The sequence below is a fragment of the Canis lupus genome, chromosome 14, assembly GCF_048164855.1.
Source record: "Canis lupus baileyi chromosome 14, mCanLup2.hap1, whole genome shotgun sequence".
In the NCBI taxonomy this organism is placed as follows: Eukaryota; Metazoa; Chordata; class Mammalia; order Carnivora; family Canidae; genus Canis; species Canis lupus.
Genome location: NC_132851.1, coordinates 65,185,366 through 65,206,483, shown reverse-complemented (window position 1 = coordinate 65,206,483; position 21,118 = coordinate 65,185,366). Strand labels below are relative to the sequence as shown.

The following is a 21,118-nucleotide window of genomic DNA, read 5'->3' as shown; positions in this document are numbered from 1 at the left end:
AAGAAAAGAAAAGAAAAGAAAAAATCTGAAAAGAAAAGAAACATCTGAAAAGAAAAGAAAAGAAAAGAAAAGAAAAGAAAAGAAGAAAAGAAACATCACGAAGCTATATAATACCTACTATTTACATAAAAGGTGGTATAGAATGAAGTTGTCAACTCATTTAATGCAAGGAGAATCTGCAGATCAGTGACCAGTACCCACAGGAGCCATGAGTTGGAATAAGGAACTGCCCTCTCGGCGTACAGGACAGTAGACAGTAAACCTGGAGTCACAGCGGAGGATGGGGGTGGAGGGACACAGCCCTCCCTGGATTAATGTGTTCCCCGCATGTAGCTTCTCCCAATTCCCACCGCATTAGTGTTTTAATACAGAACATAATGGTGCCAAGTCATACATCGAAGTACGATACGGTGAATCCAATTATCGCTTGAGGGGTAGGAAAATCTACTTGTTGAGTTGATTTAACCATATATTTAAGCTTAACAAAAATCCGTCATTTGTGACACTTCCTGAGCGACAAACTGGATGTCACTCACTCTTAGGCATTGCATACCTGGCAACTGAGCTTTGGAGTGAAAGCGTTTAGTCCAGGAAATTATTTCTTACAAAAATATCAACTTTTTTCTATATTATTTGTTTTATATACATTATACATTAGCAAATATTCTGTCAAAAATAAAACAAAAAATAAAAAAAACTTGTCTATATTAAAAATGCACCATTGTTGACTTAACACATGATCCAACATAAATATTATTAATAAAATAGGAATATTAACATAACCAGGCATGCTGCGCATCCCTGTCTGTAGCTTGATGGCACCATTCAGACTTGTGGCAATGCTGGATCCCCTGACGTCACCCTTTTGTATTCCTGCTTTGGTTCTTTACTTTTTCGATTTCTGTACCTAGAAATATTCAGAAATGAAACTGTTAGCTCTCTAGTTAATAGTAGTAAGAACAAAGGATGCTAACAAAATAAACCAATAAATGGACTCAAAAGGTACATCAGCATAGTGTTTCCAAAGTGACGAAGGTCAACAAGTTTAGGTTGGACAAGAGAAAAAAAAAGGAGGGAGAAAGGGGTAGTGTTCTGTGGTCAAACAATTTGCAGGAGTGCAGGGAATAGTGAAAGATAGATAAAGGATTTCTCAGACACTAACATGTCATGAAAATTATACAATCCCAGGAGAGCATGTGACCAAATTTAAGCCTGGGCCTTTTGTTCTCTCTCTCTCTCTTCTCTTTCCATTTCCTTCCCTTCCCTTCTCTCTCTCAATCTCTCCCTCCCTCCCTCCCTCTCTCTCTCTCTCTCTCTCTCTCTTTCTTTCTTTCTTTCTTTCTTTCTTTCTTTCTTTCTTTTTCTTTCTTTCTTTCTTTCTTCTATTCTTCTTTATTTCCTACTAAAAACACACCATTTGTGGGGCGCCTGGGTGGCTCAGTCAGTTAAGCTTCTGACTCTTGATTTCGTCTCTGGTCATGATCTCAGGGTCGTGAGACTGAGCCCTGCATCAGGCTTGAACGCTGGACATGGAGTCTAACACTCTGCCCTTCCCTGCCCCTCTCTCTCTCTCTCTCTCTCTCTCTCTCTCTCAAAGAAAAAAACCCGAAGCCCCAGTATTTGCATATCACACATCATTACATTCTACCCATCACACTGATATAATGTTATCACCAATAGCAATTAGAATAGCTGCTGAGTTTAGGTGGCTGACAGTGCCCCAAGGGCTATATATGCATTATTCCTTCTATTCTCATATTTACCGGTATCATCCTCATTTTACATATGATGACAGTGAAGTACGAATGGGTCACATGAGCTGGCCAACTTTTTCCAGCTAGGATTCATAAATTTGTCACCATTCTGAATCTTCATTCATTCATTTGTTCAAGCAATCCTCCTAATATTTTGTGTTCATTTTTTACCCATTCTGGAGATGAAGCACGCAGCCCTGAGGAAAGTGCATGCTTATGCTTAGTGGAGGAACACAATTTGAAAGCTTTTGTTTAGACACAGTTCTGCCACTTGCCAACTCTCTGAGCTGGGGCATGTTGATTTACCTCCTTGAGTCTCATTTCCCCCATCCTTATAAAGGAAAGGATTATAGCCAAAGACTTTTTAGGGGTATTTCAGTTTTAATAGTATTCAGTTTTGTCATCATAATTCATCAGGGAGGCACTATAATTTGATGAATGCTTAGAATCAAACACAGGCAAAATAAATTTAATCTTACAAAAGTAGCACACTCTCAGACCTTCAAAAGTAGAAGTGTATTACTTTCAGCAAACAAATAAAATGAAATCCACTCAAATCTACACTGAACAGGCACCTGGGTGGCTTAGTTGATCAAGCATTCGAGTCTTGATTTTGGCTCAGGTCATGATCTCAGGGTTGTAAGGTTGCGAGATCAAGTCCCACCTCAGGTTTTTCTCTCTCTCCTTCCCTGTGCCCCACCCCACAGGCACACTTATGCTCTCTTTCTAAAAAATAAAACAAAAAACTGTACTGAAAAATCTGTATCAGTTACAAAATGAGACGGGTTTCATGGAGACATTTCAAAGCAGCTGTTATTAACAAATTTACATTTTTCCATACCCTAGTCCTAACCCTTAAACACTGCCAGTCTGATATACTGTCAGCAATATCAACGCTCGTTGTCTTTCTTTCTCAGTTATCAGCCTATATCAGTGTAGCATTGTACATCAGGTTGGAGTGTGAATGTTCTGGGGGACTGATCTGATGATTTTTTTAAAGTATGTTCTTAACAACTGTCTGGAAACTTCTACTAGTCTGCCTTAAATTTTAAGATCCTAAACTCTAGGGTTATTAATTTACAAAGCACATCTTTTATGAAATACAAAATTTGACCTCATAAATTAAATACAATTGGTTGAGTATAGCATAGACATCATGCTTTATGGTTTCTTTAACATGTATTATAACACTCAATATCGATCCTGTCACTAATGCAGGGGAGGATCTCTATCTGTATACAACAGAGGAAGGAACTGATACTCCAAGCTGGACTGGTATAAGGTTATAAAGATAAGAAATAGCAGAGCTAACAGTAGAGTCTAATCCACACATTCTGCTGCTGAAACTTCTTTGTAAATATAGTCAGTGCAGAGTCCATCTTATCCCTTAAAATAATACTTTGTCCATAGTTTTACCCAGTTTGTAAGTCTGTATTGCATGAAAATAATTTATAGATGCAAAGTATAAAAAACACTGGCTTACCATCTGCAGAAGTAGTATAGGGAACCGGCGACTATGATAAGAAACAAGATAATGAGAATCACAGTCAAAGCCACATATTCTTTGCTCAAGGGCTGTTGGACAGTTAAATAGAAGTGCTCGCATCGGACACCAGTGTAACCCACTTCACACCTAAAGGAAAATATGAGAAAAAGATCAGTTATTCAAAAAAGAAATTACTATTATGAATTGGTTTTTCTAAGAACTAATCTCACACTGTAATGCAAGAAATCAACCAGGTTTGCCAAAAGTTGTAAAGAGGATTTCAAAGACTGACCTAAGTGCAGGGCCAGCTTTGGTAAAGAGCTCCACGTAGCTCTCAGCTAAACCGCGGTGGTAAAGGGACAGGCTAGCTCAGCTGCACGGTGGCCAGCAGTCTACAATGGTGCTTTCTAAGTTTTGTAGGTTTGAGCTGCCTTTTGTCTAAAGCAGTGCAATGAATTCATAAAACAGGGGTTGATGTAGAGATCTAGTGGAGCTGCCATTTTGACAATATGAAGGAACAATCAGAGCCCTTCCCCGTCTGCACCCCTGAAGTATCTGTATGATTTGAGAGCTACCGTTTGTTCCCTAACTTTAAAAAACTCACTTAATAATAGTGCATATAACTGCATGCTAATAGTATGTATAAACTGCCCATAGGTCAACTTCAAAAAATATTAGAGAATATAAATTTTTAAAAAACACTGGTTTTTGTTGGTTTTTGCCAAATTACCTGCAGTACGTTTGACTCATGTCCACCAGGTAGATGCATTGTCCATGCAAACAGTAGCCATTCATGTCAGAGCCACACTTTATTATTGACACTTGAGCCACACGTGGGTTGTCTTCTATCTGAACTGTGAAGGGAATGGAAAGTTGGATATAAAAAAAAGCTGCAGCTTTCTTGAAGGCATTAATCTTAAACCTTTTCACATAATAAATGCTGAGCTACCCCAGCAAAGCAGGTCAGGTGCCAATCAGTTGAGGAGAATTTTTAGGACTAGGAAGTCCCTCTAGTTATGACATTCTCTACACCACTAAACAAACATTTGACCCCTAAGGAAAATATCCAACAGACTAAACAAACAAAATAAGACCTAGGGACCTAGGTCACAAAAGAGAACCTTGAAGGATAGAAAAGACAAGTTTAAGACACTCAAAAATTATTATCCTTAGTTACTCAGTTACCCCAAATTTGCCTGATGTTTTTTCAAATCTCAAAATAATTCTGCAGTTTCATTATTCCAAAATCAATTGCAAACTGAATCCATTAATTAATTCCAGAGAGCATTTTTTTTTTTTAGATTTTATTTACTTATTCATGAGAGGCACACAGAGAGATGAAGAAGCACAGACAGAGGGAGAAGCAGGCTCCCTGCAGGGAGCCCGATGAAGGACTGGATCCCCACACAAGGATCATGCCTCGAGCCAAAGGCAGACTCTCAACCTCTGAGACACCCAGGCGTCCCCAGAGAGCATAATTCTATAATGGGTTTTAAGCCAGGAATGCATGTTTTGGTGGGCGGTCCCAAATTTTTGAGGCTACCGTCAAAGAAACCAATTAAAGCCTCCCCAACATCTGTAACCATGAGAACTGAACTAGACAAATATTGACAGGTGCCTGGGTTAGACAATACAACAATGAAAATAGAAGCCTCATTAGAAATAGTGTTGCAACCTATATGTAAAATTCACTTTAGGATGATTTAATTACTAGAATGTGAAGGATGCTTATGAAATAATCGAACAGTAGCATCTTGATTGTAATACTCCTGCTCCAAAAAACAAACAAAAACCTTCTAGAGAGCCCAATGATGAAGGAGGACAAGAGAACAAAAATACCATTCAGAGGGGTACACATACCCTGATTTTTTTTTAAGATTTTATTTATTCATGAGACACACAGAGACAGAGGCAGAGACACAGGCAGAGGGAGAAGCAGGCTCCACGCAGGGAGCCCGATGCGGGACTCGATCCCAGACCCCAGGGTCATGCCCAAGCCAAAGACAGCCACTCAACCACTAAGCCCCCCAGGCGTCCCACACCCCGATGTTTATAGCAGCATTATCTACAATAGGCAAACTCTGGAAACAGACCAAGTATCCACCAACCAATGAATGGATTAAAAAGTGGTATCTATATATGATGGAATATTATTCAGACATAAAAAAGTGAAATCTTGCCATTTGCAATGACATGGATGGGGCTAGAGAGTATTATGCTAAATGAAATAAGCCAGAAGAGGACAAATACCATATGATTTTGCTCATATACAGAATTTAAGAAACAAAACCAATGAGCAAAGGGAAAAAAAATAGAGAGAGAGAGAGAGAGAGAGAGAGAGAAAGAGACAAACCAAGACAGACTCACAACTACAGAGAACAAGCCGATGGTCACCAGAGGGGAGGTGGGTGTGAGGATGGGTGAGATAGAGGATGGGGATAGGAAGGCACTTGTGATGAGCACTTGGTGTTGTATGGAGGTGTTGAGTCACTATTTTGTACACCTGAAACTAATATTACATCGTATGTTAACTAACTGGAATTTAAATAAAAATTTTTTAGAAACCAAGTACATAGTGGAGGCATAACAAAAGAGGAAGAGATGGTGAAATCGTTGTGGGAAATACCCTGGCTCCTTGGGATAACTCTTGACTCAATACTGACACTGATCTCTCTTGAAGCACATCCGGAGTCCTTCCGGGGTCCCCAGAGAAACAGGCTGCACATAACTTCTCTTTGTATTCCTATGCCTAAGCCCGGTTTTTGATATGTATTAAGTGCTCCATAAAGGCTTTCTGAACAAATATTGTAACCAGAAAGGAAATCATTTGTTCCTTTCACCAAAAAATAGCAACAAAGTATATTGATTATCTACTTTGTACAAAGTTTCAATTTCCTGTTTTGCCTGGGATCCAATCTCTAACAATGGTTTCCCAGCAAAACCAAGAGAAATAAGAATCTGATTTTCATTGTTTCCTATCTCTTTAATATCCAGTCTTTCTATATAACTAGATGCCCAGTCCCTCTCCCACCAGTTGTTCTTTTATATTATTTTTCCAGATCACTAGTTCATAAGGGTGTAAAAAAATGATTCTAACACAGCGGCTATCCCCCTCTTTTCTCTACACTGTCACATATTCGTCTTTGGGTACATTTCCATTAAGAACCTGTGAGGCCAAGAAACGCCGGGACACCTGCACCCCGATGTCTCTAGCAGCAGTGTCCACAATAGCCAAACTGTGGAAGGAGCCTCGGTGTCCATCGAAAGATGAATGGATTAAGAAGATGTGGTCTATGTATACAATGGAATATTCCTCAGCCATTAGAAACGACAAATACCCACCATTTGCTTCAACGTGGATGGAACTGGAGGGTATTATGCTGAGTGAAATGAGTCAATCGGAGAAGGACAAACATTATATGGTCTCATTCATTTGGGGAATATAAAAATTAGTGAAAGGGAAAGGAGAGAAAATGAGTGGGAAAAACCAGAGATGGAGACAGAACACGAGAGACTCCTAACTCTGGGAAACGAACAAGGGACAGTGGAAAGGGAGGTGGGTGGGGGGTGGGGGTGACTGCGCGACGGGCACTGAGGGGGACACTTGACGGGATGAGCACTGGGTGTTATGCTATATGTCGGCAAATTGAACTCCAATAAAAACATAAAAAAACAAAAAAGAACCTGTGATCCTCTGGTGCAAGGCTGGCAAAGCGGCTTACCTAATGCCGTGCAATTATCTTCGGATTCTCCCGGCATGCAGGAAGGAATCACAGTGGTGCTGAGAACCGCGTGGAGAAGATGGAAACCTATTTATGGGGGAAAACCAAATATATAAACAGTGCCTCAAGGAAAAAAAAATTTGATCAGATTTCCATGTAACCACAGTACTATAGGGTTGTTTCAATTATTTCAAGAATTCAATCCATCAAAACAATAAAATAAACTAATTTGTGAAAACAGGCACATAATTGTCTCATACGGGGAATATAAGAAATAGTGAAAGGGATTATAGGGGAAAGGAGGGAAAATGAGTGGGAAAAATTAGAAAGGGAGACAAAACATGAGAGACTCCTAACTTTGGGGAATGAACAAGGAGTAGTGGAAGGGGAGCCTGGCAGGGGGATAGGATGACTGGGTGAAGGGCACTTGACTGGATGAGCACTGGGTATTATACTATATCTTGGCAAATCAAACTTCAATAAAAACATATATATATATATAAAATAATTAATTAACTAATTAAATCTTTTAAAAAATAAAAAAAGGAAACAGTCACATAATTGAAAATAAATGTCCTCCCCCACCTCCCTGTCCAAGGGTGAAAACCTTGGCATAATATTCCTAGTTACAGATTTGACCTGCTCTAAATGGCAAAGATCTGATTTTGAAGTTTGCTATTGCTAAGCTTAGCAATTGAACTTGTAGAATTTTCACTATTTTGCCCCATGATGTATTCAGAGCAATGCTCCAAGGGAAGGGCTCAGTAGGGATGCCTGGGTGGCTCAGTGATTGAGCCTCTGTCCTTGGCTCAGGGCGTGATCCTGGAGTCCCAAATCAAGTCCCACATCAGGCTCCCCACAGGGAGCCTGCTTCTCCTCTGCCTATGTCTCTGTCTCTTTCTCTCTGTGTCTCTCATGAATAAATAAATAAAATCCAAAAAAAAAAAAAAAAAGGCTTCAGTAAAACTCAGGTTCCATTTACAGTGACAACTAAACAAGACTCAACCTTAAATGTGTTCCTTATTAATCTAAATGCCAAGGTTACTCTTTGCATTGTATTACACACAAAAGTAGATTTTAATGGACAAAATGTAATCTAAGTCAGAACAGATCTAAGATGGGAAGAAGGTCCATGCTACATGAGCCCCTAAGCCCCAGGACCCAGTTTCTGTCAACCCAGTAAAAGCTTGAATGAGGTGTTTTATCATGTGTTCACCACTTGAAAGATAAATATTGGAAAACAGGCTCCAGAATGACTCAAGGAATTTCTGAATTGCCTGAAAGCGTAAGAAGAATCCTTCTAATTGCATGGATGTTTCCTGACTGCTTCTGTTTCGGGGCTGGGCACTTGCACTTCACCCCTCTTTCTGGTCAGTATGAGTAACTGTTATATAAATACTAACAGTGGTGGGAGCATTAGTTGCGGTAGTTGGCAGCAGTTAACATTTCGTGAACATGCTTATCTAATGGTACTTTCGTCATTATCTCTGCTATAATACCCGAATTCTTCAGTTGGTTGTCATCTTTTTCTTATCTCCTTGAAAATTTTCATAAAATTAGAATTCTATCTGAAGGGGAAAATGTATTAAACCATTAATAACTATTGATCTTGATGTCAAAATAGAATATTAATTTCTGGGCGCCTGGGTGGCTCAGTGGTTGAGTGTCTGCCTTTGGCTCAGGTCATGACCCCGGGGTCCTGGGATCGAGTCCCACATCGGGCTCCCCAGGGAGCCTGCTTCTCCCTCTGCCTGTGTCTCTGCCTCTCTGTGTCTCTCATGAATAAGTAAATAAAAGCTTTAAAAAAAGAAGAAAAAAAAATTTTGTGAACATTGACTATATACAGGTGTGGTTCTTATCCTTTTTATCTATATTATCTCATTTAATCCAGTCAGTGACTGTTAACGCACCAGACGTGAGAGAAAACTGAGACTTAGAAAGAGTTAAACTAACTTTCGCAGGAGTGAGTAGCAATGTTGTTAATGGGCCACATTATAGAACTTGGACATGGGTGATAATACTGGAGTATAATGGCCATTATACAAACAAACCAGGGTAAATATAATTGAAGCAGGGTAATTTAATCCCATAGGAAGACAGCAGAGTATGATGGAAAGGCAATCCTGGGAGAAAGCTTGCATTATGTGATTTTGGAAAAATTAATTACCTTCTCTGGATCTCAGTTTCCTCTACCTTACAGAGTTTGGGTGTTGAATTAAATGGAAATGATATTTTTTCAAAATGCTTAACATACCAGAGACTCCCACAAATGTTCCATAAGACTCACGATCTGATTGGGCCTCTAATTTTAGCAGTGTATGCGGGTAGTTCCCTCTACTGGTCGGTAACAAGATTACAAATCTCTTTGTAATTGGGTATTTTAGTGTGACTGAATCCACAAAATAAAGGATTTTGTTTTATTTTTTCTCAATCAGAAGGGATGTGTATATGTTAAGCATATTGCATATTACTGAGGTGCTAAAAACTAAATTATACATCAGCATCATAGCTCATAATTTCATAATGTTTCAAACTTGACCCTTAGAACAGTCCTGTGAACTAGTTGTTAACCCCAACCTCAGTGCAATTAAATTGTCTTGTCCAAGACCAAGTATGTATTGACCCCAGAAAATAAGAGTCAGGAATCTATCTTTGGACAGCAAGTCTCATAATCTTTCATTGATTTGACAGTATGACTTGGAAAAGTTTAGATCTCCTCCCCACCCCATATTTCTCCTATAACATATACTGCTTCCATCGGTCTTAAAGGGAAAAAAATAATCATCTTTCTTAAATGACAAAAAGAAAAAAGGTTAAAGTTTGTATTTCATTGTCATATGAACAGAGATAGAGAAAGATGACTTTGTCTATGAAGCTTTTTATGGAGAGTAGGCTAGATTCTCATCCAAGCCAATTTTGTTCTACTTCTCAATATAACTCGGCCTTGCACTTTCTCGATCGAAGACTTAAACCCTTTGACTTACACCATCCGCTCAACACCAGCTGGGGCTCTAGATGTATGTTTTAACATCCTGACATTCCTATGCCTTCACGCTTCTCCAACTGAAGAAGGATTTGGCGAAAACATTAGAAATTCTCCTGCCAGCCCAGGCCACGGTGCAAACACACCTGTGAAGCTCATTTCTCTATCTCTTGTGGAAATCAGATACTAGCCTTTCCTGTTTGGATTTGCTGACAATGGCAACCTGCAATTATGACAGAATTCAGCTAATTGTTTTGGGCTGTTGCTTCTTCATCTTTTTTTTTTTTTTTTTTAAGGTTTTTAGTGTTTGTTAGCTTTCCCACTGGTTCCACCTGGTCAAGCCACAGATGAAATATTTCTTTGTGAATTAAAGAATGTTCAGTGCAGGGTGTGCCTCCACAAAAACTGGGCTCTCCTAACCTGTGACGCTCCCTTGGACATCGTCCATGGCTTGGGGATGGTTTCTATGAGACTGGCTGCATGAATTCAACATCCGGGTCTTTTACGGATGAAACTGTAAATAATTTTAAATATTTTCCTGAAATGAAAAGCTGCAGTTCCATTGTGAATGTACATGACCAATAGAATAGCAAAATCAGTTTTAAATCTTGCATCCCTCTGCACAGCTCTATTGCTTTAAGAGTGATTCTCAAACTTCCATCAACTTCATCTCTGCCCCAGGCCCTTGCAAACTCAAGTAAAACAGTAGATGGAGCTATCAAAATATTCAGAGTCAACCCATGGAAAATTCTGATACCCACCACCTCATCACCCTTAAGAATCCCTACTCACTATTTTAAAATCATACAGGAAGGAATATATGGTAAAGGCATACACATATATTTCCTTAATCTTACAGATTTTTTTCATGACTTCAGTGTTATTTGAACAATAATGGCCTATGATTTAATTGCAAATATTATATCTGAGATTTTGATCCTCAACCACAGGTCCCTGCTAAAAACATTATTCACTATGATATTAAGGATTTTGGATAGTGTCCATGTGTCAGAAAACAGGCCTGGCGGCAAGCTCCACATGAATAACTAAAGTATAGAGGAATTGTGTGCAAGGTGGTATGGGGGGAATGATCTATAAACTCAAAATTGGCTGTTGAAACTCTGTTTCAATAATGCAATAAAAGTCAAAATTCCTCTAGAGGCCATTATTCCTGTCAAATTTCCAAATGCGTTTGAGGAATTTGAAGCACACTTCTACATCTCTCTGCCTTCTTCACCTTTCAGAGATTGTGTTTCAATGAAATCTCCAACGTGCCAACAGGAAGTGGTACAGATGACTCACAGGATACAAATCAACCTCTACTCTGTGAGTCAGGACCAAGCCTACATCCTTACACAATATTGGGCCACTGTGCGTGGGAGAGGTTGAGGATCATCATCCGAGGGGGGTAGCTCTAAATGCCGTGGGCCCTGAGGCGCTAAGAAGTGCTTGCCCAACAGTCAGGAGAAATGCCAGATGTAGGAAATGTCCTTATTTCACAGTTTCTTTTGACCTCGCTTCCTTACGATTACATGGAGGTGCTCACTAGAAGGAGGCTGGGATTAGCTGACAAAGCCGATTCTGCAAAGTCCATTGGCACTTCTCAGGGATAAAACGACTCTTCTGAGTGACGATGAGGCAGATAAAAATGAGCCCAGAGAAAATGAGATCAGTTACAGAATGAAAGGAATGCACCCTATTTTCCTGACTTAAACTTTTAGAATATTTAGACCAGAACAGGAAACTTATAATGAATCATAATATTTGCCCAGCCCAAACAGGTAGAAAAATCCACTTTGTTCACGCTTTTGGTGTGGTAACATGCCTCCCCTGCTCATGGACTGTTAGTTTTCTACCTTCTTCCATGGCAGTCTATAATTTTAGGATTTGTCTGTAACACAGGAGGCTTGTTAGGACCTGTACACTTGCAAGGAGTCAAATGTCTTCAACATTTCCAGATGCCTTCCTATTTAAAATTAAAATCCACTATTAGAAAAGGTCTGGCTTCACCTTGGCACATCAGATCCTGAAAAGAACTCCTGTTACTGTTTCTTAATAACAGCCTACTTTTCAGAGAACTACAGAGAAAGAGGATATTAACCTTGTCTTTTTCTAGCCATTATCCTCTTCCCACAGTTTTCCAGCATTAACCTTATAAGTAAGCTTCATTAAAAAATAGATGTAAAAACCAACTATAACTATTTCAAATAAAACAAAATGGAACCAGAAGTTGTTATGTTACAAATAAGTATTTCTTTTAATTTTGAAGTTTTAAAAGTAGCCATAGGATCTTCCTTGTCAAATGGCAAGAGAAGATTTAATAGGCCATGCTTTTTAATTCATAGGCATTAAATAATACTCTTCAATTCTAGTAGTAATTCCTAAATCCATACTTCAATGTGCTCACATATTTTATTCATCGTACAAGACTGTTCTTAAAGCCATCCAATCAAGAATCAGTTAGTTAAAAAGTGAGAGTGCAGTTTAATTTACCTTAAAAATGGATTTAAGGATGCATATCTTATTCATAATGAAAGTGTTCTCTCTCTCTTTTTTAAGATTTTATTTATTTATTCATGAGAGACAAGAGAGAGAGGCAGAGACATAGGCAGAGGGAGAAGCTCCCTGCAGGGAGCCCAATGCAGGACCCCATCCCGGGACTCCAGGATCACACCCTGGGCCAAAGGCAGGCGCTAAACCGCTGAGCCACCCAGGGATCCCCGAAAGTGTTCTCATAATGCAGAAGAATGCATATCAACTCTTGTGCAAAGGGTACAATTTATATAAATCTGAGTGTTTGGAATTTGTGACAAAGAGCTCTAAATATGGGACTTGTATTCCCTAAAAGCCAAAGTTTCATCTCAAGAGTATTATTTCAAATGTTCTTTTGAAAATATTTTTTTCTTCAAGATGTTACATGAGGGAGTCTTTATACAACACTCTGTACCTTCATCCTGTTCCATCTTGCTTCTCACACCTATCCCTATTGATTCAAATCAGAAATTTAAATTATTGCATTACTATGTCAAGAGAAAAATCTCCTAAAGGAGCAACAGTCTAGAATGTTTGCCATTTGCCTTCGTTTCATTATGACCATATTGTGGCCTGAAGTTTTGAAAACTTAATGGTATTTGTAGAAGCATATTGACTATCATATCATCCATCCTTTATAGAAGCCTACTGCCAAAAATGAATTTGCAAAAAAATAAAAAATGGTTTTGAATAAGTGATCATCAAAGAAATGGGTATATAAAAGGTAATTTTAAAAGCCTCAAAGTTAATTACTTTTCATTCACAGAACCTGTGTAAGCAACTAGCACTTTGGAAGCGCTAAGAAATTTTATTTTGTGAACATACATCTTTTGGTTAACATGGGAAACTTGAACTTCAGTGAGCAGCACATCTGCATCTGTAGTATGATAAGAGGGTAGAAAGGGCTTAGTTTTACTGCATAAAGGAGGAAGAAGGGGAGTAGCTTAGCCTAGATTTACTTCTAGTAACCACATGTCTCAAGTTATATCTGTTCAATAAATATTGAGATTTTTCTATATGCAAGAGATTGAACAAAATGCTAAAAGGAAAATTAATGCAAAAGACATAGTTTCTGTCCTCAACAGAGTTAATAGGCTAGAGTCTTATGGGTGGAGAGAAAAGGATGCAATTCATAGGTGATGCCAAGGTTTCTGAAAATACTAGGGACGGTGGTGCCATGAAAAGAGTGGAAGACATATGCAGAACAGTGGTTTTGTGGTGGCATTTGGAAATAGTGAACAGGAAGGGAAAACACAACAAGTAAAGGAATTTGAGTTTATAGTTCATATATTATCTTTTTATATTTAGGGGGCATTTGGGAATACAGTTCTTGAATAAGAGAATAAATGAGGGCAGCCCAGGTGGCTCAGCAGTTCAGCGCCGCCTTCAGCCCAGGGCGTGATCCTGGAGACCCTGGATTAAGTCCCAGGTCGGGCTCCCTGCATGGAGCCTGCTTCTCCCTCTGCCTGTGTCTCTGCCTCTCTCTCTCTCTCTCTCTCTCTCTCTCTCTCTCTCTCTGTGTGTGTGTGTGTGTGTCTCATGAATAAACAAATAAAATCTTAAAAAAAAGAATAAATGAATTTGTGGAATCTATTTGAAAGTCAGATATGAAAATATGATCTTTAAAGGCATAGGAGCCATTCATATGTTCCAAAGGAAATAGTATGGAATGGAAAATACTAGCGCTTGGGGAAAGAAGTGATGAGGAATGGATAGAAATGGTCAAAGAAACGGGAGAAAAAAGGAAGCTCAGTGTTGTGGGATCCAAGAGAACACCGACTTTTAAAAGGAGGTGTGGGGGTGGTTAGTGACACAGTGATTGTAAGAAGTATGAGCGACTCTATCATAAATAAGATTCGGCTTTATTCAGGGCAACTGGCACTAAAATCAGTAATAAACACTGCTAACTTGATTTTTTTAAAACACTAGCATTGATTTTGTATTTGCATCCATCTTACCATTAATATCAATTTTGTTTTTCTTGGCAACTTGAGCACTTATTCAAACTGTGCATTATGAGTGGCAATTTGTGATAGCAATGGAAAATACATTAAGCTAGTGCTTCTCAACCTGGGGTACTGTCAACCAGGGACTTTTGGCCATGTCTGGAGACCTTTTCGTCACAGCTGGGTAAGCGCTACTGACACCTAACGGGCAGGGACCGAATTGCTGCTAAACACCCTGCAGAGGAATGCCCACAGCAAAGAATTCCCTAGACCATAATGTAAATAGAGCCAAGGCTGAAAAAAACCTGCTCTAGACCCCTGAGGCGTGGAGTCCACTTCTAGCTCAGGTAATACTTTGAAACCCCTGCTGCTGAGTTTCCTTATCTCTGAAAACATTGACCTAAGGAGTGGGGTAGGCTGGGGCAGGGGGGTGGCGTGAGGGGGGGAATGGAATTTCAATTAGATTACTCTAAGGATCCTTCCATTTCTAAGCCAATACTTGTCTTTGTCTTACTGACTATCCACCATCCAGTCATATCACTGCTTGTGAAATTTCTCTTCCTCTTCAACACACGCACACACACACACACACAGTACAGATATCCTTAAATTTTATTAGGTATACCATCAGTGAATCTGGATTATATTAAGTGATGGAAATAAGAAAAAAATCTTAAAATTTATCAAACAGAATTGAATTTTCAAAAACTATCGCATAGTCTCAAAATATCTTGCTTCTCAAGCACATTTTCAAAAAACAGCCTTGAAGTCTATAGCGGTGAGGACTCTGAAAAAAGGTAACATTCTAATCATCCATCCAGCAAACATGTAGAGGGCTTAAGTCTATCACAATATGGATGATCAAAGAGGAGCATGGGAGCAGCAAGGAGACATAGGGCGGACCCACACAGGCTGGCATGACGAAGGCAGGACCAAGGATGAAACTTCGCAAAGGAGGCAGAGGCCTGCTGCAGGCTGACTGTGGAGAGGTAGGACAAGGGAGGAGGCAAGTAACTGAGAAGCCTTGATACTTCTCTCCAGTCTTAAAGGATGAGTAGAGCTTTCACGAAAAATGACATGTGAGCTCGGGTACAGTAGAGATCATGGCATACCTAACGAGGGAACCTTACACCCTGGGTTACTTGCTTCTTTTTATGTCTGTTCTCTCATTTGAAAAATGGGAATGATAATACATTTCCTAGCTTAAAGGGCTATAGTAAGGATCTAATGAAGCTTTTTCTAAGAAAGCACTTGATGATGATAGCTCTCATTTTTAAAGTGCTTTTTATTATTTTATAATAGCATCATATTTACCACATCTATCTACAATAACCTAACAACGCAGCTATGATCTTCATTTTACAGATAAGAAAACTCAAGGGATCCCTGGGTGGCGCAGCGGTTTGGCGTCTGCCTTTGGCCCGGGGCGCGATCCTGGAGACCCGGGATCGAATCCTACACTGGGCTCCCGGTGCATGGAGCCTGCTTCTCCCTCTGCCTGTGTCTCTGCCTCTCTTGCTCTCTGTGTGTGTGTGACTATCATAAATAAATAAAAATTAAAAAAAAATCTTAAAAAAAAAAAGAAAACTCAAACTCAAACTAAACTCTTCCTAAAAGTATGAAATAAAGGAGCAGGGGTGTGGAATGTGTGTTCTATTCACCATGTCTCTTGGTTCAAAACTATACAGTTTGACATTTATAAACATGGTTATATATAAATATGAGAGGGGGGCTTTTTTTCTCTTATCCTGAGAATATTTTTAGGAAACTTTGTATTTTAACTCACTTTCATGACTTAAATTTAAAATTCAGGATTTTTGACCTAAGAAATTAAGGGTTAACATTTTTTTCAGGAGTTGTCAGATCATCTTGTGTATTATAAATACTATTAGAGGAGTGCTTAGGTGGCTCCGTTGGTTAAGGGTCTGGCTCTTGGTTCTGGCTGGGGTGGTAGTCTTGGGATCCTGGGATCATGTCCTGTGACCTGCTCCATGCTCAGCATGGAGTCCACTTGGGATTCTCTCTCTCTCCCTCTGCCTCTGCCCCTGCCCTCCTCTCCTCCCCCCACCCTCACTCCCCACACTCCTCTCTCTCTCTTTCTGACGTGAATGAATAAATCTTTTTAAAAAATACTATTATAAAGAGCATCCTAGTTAAGAAATCATGACTTTAACCTAGAATGTCACCAAATCTTTACTTGCCCTGTAACTAAACACCAGTTTTGCATAAACTGCATTGCCAGAGGAGACTGAGTCTGTTGCATTATTTCACTTTTTCTTTTTCTTTTTTTTTTTTAATTTATTTCACTTTTTCAAAGGTTCCAGAATTGCCATACTAATGGCTGTCAGGGTGCTCCTCCCTAAGGATCTCTCCTATTAAAGCTCTGGTGAGTCTTCCCGTTGTCTTCCAAAGGAATGTTCCCAATAGCAGCCATATTACTTAGACTATTTGCATAGTCCTATATTCGGAGTAAAGCCCAATGGATGGGGAAACCACACCTTAACTTAGTCTCTTTGAAGAGGATTTCTTACATGCCATTTGCATCTCTTAACTCACCATTAACCAGGAAATCTAAGATTCTTGGGCAAAAATAGACAGAAGGCATTCAAATTCAAGTTTACCAAAGCGATTGTGTGAATATTATGCTTTTTTTCCCCAAGGAAGTAGATTTATTTTCTTACTGCTAACAGACATATGCTAACAGGGGCACCTGGGTAGCACAGTCGGTTGGGCACCTTAGTTTTGCCTCGGGTCGTGATCTCAGGGTCATAGGATCCAGTCTGCATGGGCTCTGGGCTCAGCAGTGAGTCTGCTTGGGATCCTCTCTTCCTCTCCTCTGCCCCTCCCCATTATGCTCTCTCTCTCTCTCTAAAATAAAAAAATAAAACTTAAAAAGAAAAGAAATGTGCTGTAGATTCTAACTTAGTCCCTTAGTATCCCTTATTGATACTATATTAAATTCACAATAGTATAAAAAGATACAGGGAATAAAAAGGACATAGGTACACTTCTTGATTGATTTACTTAATATACATCTAGGCAAATTCAGAAATAAGGCCTCAGTCAAATGATGTAATGACTACTTGGAAATAAGATTCATTTCCTGGGAATTGTGTTGCTGAAAAATGCTGACTGAAGGTTCAGTAAAAATCCAACATATTTTAGCACAGCTTAAGGAAACAGTCACACGCTTTCTGTGCCTGATTTTGAGTGATACCATAAAGATACGACTTTTGTACATATGCTTGTCCCCACAACAGGTTCAGAGCCTTGGGACAGCCCCCAGACTACCCTGAAACTTCTTTATTAGAATCTGTGACTTTTATTATGCTTCTGATAATCCTGAGACCCTCTGGCTCCTCATACATTGTTCCAGAACGACCATGCCATTTACTGTCTCTAAGACCTTGTGAGATATTTGACTTCACTTAGGTTTAGTCTCTTCATCACAAGGGTTAATCATATCTACCTCATATATTGATTTTAAGGAATAAATGAGATGATATATATAAAGCACTTAACACACAACAGGGTTAGCTCACAGTAGGCATTTGGTAACTGTTTACTTCTTTCCCAACTCCTGGATTTGGGCCCTGGTGCCGAACCACACATCCTAATTACCCAAACTGTTCACATGGTGAGATATGATGGATGAAGGCAGGTAGGTGGTGCCAATACTCAGGCAGTCCATAAACTCTAAGGTCAACAGAAAAGATCAGGGGTGAGCCAATGTCTCATTGAGACCTGTGCTTCTCATATTCTCAGGAAAGAATGTTTATTCTGCTCAGTTTTCTGTCATTGTACAATTACAATGTCGAAGTAGGACTAAATTGCCTTGGAGATGGCATTCGGGAACATGCTCAAAAGCCCATTTGGGTATCAATGAAAATGTTGGATTTTAGATAGAGATCCTCTCTAAACCTTTATTGCAGTACTCAAGACAAAAATCTCTCCTCTTTGTTCTGGACCAATCATTATATTAGAAATGCTATTTCAGTTCTAAAGCTGTAAATTACTTATAAATGTGTTACCTAGTTTGGGGAATCTCAACCGCTTTACTTAATATTCAGCAAGCTAAAAGTGCCAGCAAATCCAGGTGTGAACCTTCTCAGTTTAGCCTTGGTTTTCTATGGGAACTTAAGTCGTACTTTCCCATTATGTAAGGCAAGAACATCAATATCGAATATTTATGAAATTTAAAAGTAAGCAATCGATCTTATAAATGTGTAGCAATTTAAATCTGCAGGTATTGGAACGGAAGATGAAACCAAAACATTTTTTCCAGTTATAAATAAACATAAATTCCACACACACACACACACACACACACAAAGGTAACAAAATATTTGCCGAAATCTGAAATAAATACCTTCTTTGTAAAGCCGGACATTTGGGAAAAGTAGTTCTAGGTAACCTTTTATTTGGCATGGGGAGGCAATTTCAGAAATGCCGGGTGGCCTTGTCATTTTTACATGTGCTCTGGAATAAAACTATTGGACTTGCATCCCTGATTAGAGTACAGAGATATGAAAGAGAACTTCAAACAGGAACTCTTCTAGTCGCGGGAAATATCTAAACAAACTGGGAAAACAGAAACTGACCTAGCTCATTTGGAAATGGGCTTGGTGGCTGATGAAATAGGTGAACTGTAATTAAGCTACGCAATAGAGGAGTTAAACACTTTCATGACAACAAAAACACACACAACACACTCTCTAAGTGGGCAGTAACCAGGTGGGAAGTAACCAGGTTATTCATAGGCTCTTTGCTGTCTCTAATTAGAATATTCAATGAGTGGCCCAGAACAGACACTGTCATTGTTCAGGTGGAACCGGACAATTGGGGGGAAAAAAAGCACGGAGCCATTCTGACCTCTAGGTTAATTCCTAACTCTAGGAAGACTCGCTTTTCCAATTGTGTTCTTTTCACAGAGCCTTCAAAACAAAGATAGCAAAGCCACTTTATTTACTGAGAATGTTCTAGCAAGTCATGCCTAGCACAGTGTTGGCGGAAGCCACAGATCCAGTATCTACTACTGTCCCTAAACTTGTACGAGTAAGTTCCAACTATGCATAGTATGCATGTCATTAGGTCTCCAAGCCCTGAGATAAGGCGTGTCGAAATAATAATTTAACTGTCACATCCTGCATAGGTCGAGTTAATTTGTTAGGGGAATTTGCCCCATTGCAACCCCAGAAGGAATGTGAGACTGGCAACTCTTACTTCCTTGTTAAAATTTTCCTATACACCTGCGAACTCCTCTTGAAACGTGAGCAATTAGAAACGATCTTTCTCTCAAACCAGAAAGCTCACCAAGGATTTTTGTCTTTCCCCCAGTCCGCGAGAGCTGAATCATCTCAAAACAGAAAGACAAAGACGGGCATTAAAAGTTCCAGACTAGGGATCCCTGGGTGGCGCAGCGGTTTGGCGCCTGCCTTTGGCCCAGGGCGCGATCCTGGAGACCCGGGATCGGATCCCACGTCGGGCTCCCGGTGCGTGGAGCCTGCTTCTCCCTCTGCCTGTGTCTCTGCCTCTCTCTATCATAAATAAATAAAAATCAAAAAAAAAAAGTTCCAGACTACCGGGTGCAGCAGGAGGGCTTTCGGGGGGGAAACGCGAGGCCTCCAGGCGCAGGGCAGGTGCGCAGGTGCGTTTGCTTCGGCGCCTCCCGGAGCTCCCGCAAAGCTGCCCCGAGTGCGCCCCGGAAACTAACTGCGCTGGATGGAGGACACCGCGGTCGAGGCATTTGGGAGGAAAAGCATTTCTTCCCAAAAGGTCTAGTCTCCAGCCCCGAGCCCAGCCCTACAGGACAGGACAGAGCTTGGGATGCCGGCGGTGCTGCCCTGGTCTTTGGACTCCCAGACCTGGCAGCCTCCAAAGAAAGAAGCCAAGGCTTTCACCTTTTCATTTCGCCTGTTCGGAGCTGCGTGGACCCGTGCCGGACACCTACGGCAGCGAAGGACTCGGGTGCGACGGATGCGCCCCGCCCCGCCCGGCTGCACCCCCCGCCCCAGGCCGCGCGGGCCCTTACCCAGGCACAGCAGCAGGCGGCGCGGCTCCATCCTCCTCGCGGGGCTGCGGGGAGCGCGGCGGGAGGCGGGGACCAGGCGACGCCCCGGCCCTGGACACCCGGTCCGCCGGCGACTGGGCTGCGCGGCGGGGCGCGGCGGCCTTTATAGCGCCGGGGAGGGGCCTGGGGACTCGCTGGCGGGGTGAGGTGCGGGGAGCCCCGAGTTTCACAACGGGCCGGGGCGTGGCGGGGCTGCCCCAGGGTCATCCTCCCTTGGAACGCCCGGAGCGCTCGGGGACGGAAAGCGGCCTCCTGGCGAGCCGCGGAGCGCTCCCGGACTTCTCCATCCCGTCTCGGATCCGGGTGGGGGGGGGGCGCGGACCAGGTGCATCGGTTCTCCCGCCGGGGGCACCTGCGCTGCAGGGGGTGGTGCAGCCGCTGCGGGCGACGGGCCCAACCCGAAGCGGGGCGGCCCGGGCGGCGTCCCAGGAGGTGCTCGCGGGGGCCTGGGCCGGGAGCCCCTGCGCCCCCCGCCCCGCGGCCCCATCGGGGCTGCTCTGCCCCGCGGGCTCCCCGCCGTTTGCCGCCCGCCCGCCTGCCGCGCCCGACCTTGCGCCCCGGATCCTGCGCTCGGCCTCGCGCACCCGCTCCGGGACCTTCCCGGGACGCCCGTGGCTCCTCCGAC

At 41.4% G+C, this 21,118-nt stretch overlaps 1 protein-coding gene across 1 annotated transcript; it reads right to left on the bottom strand.

Moving 5' to 3' along the window:
* Positions 1 to 688: 688 nt before the first annotated feature.
* On the bottom strand, positions 689 to 20,589 carry EREG (epiregulin). The gene is made up of 5 exons (XM_072775393.1): positions 20,455 to 20,589; positions 6,963 to 7,049; positions 3,971 to 4,094; positions 3,238 to 3,387; positions 689 to 907 (listed from the first exon to the last, which is right to left on the bottom strand). Exons 1-5 carry the CDS (start codon positions 20,483 to 20,485, stop codon positions 826 to 828), a joined length of 474 nt encoding a protein of 157 aa, XP_072631494.1. The 5' UTR covers positions 20,486 to 20,589; the 3' UTR covers positions 689 to 825.
* Positions 20,590 to 21,118: the final 529 nt, after the last annotated feature.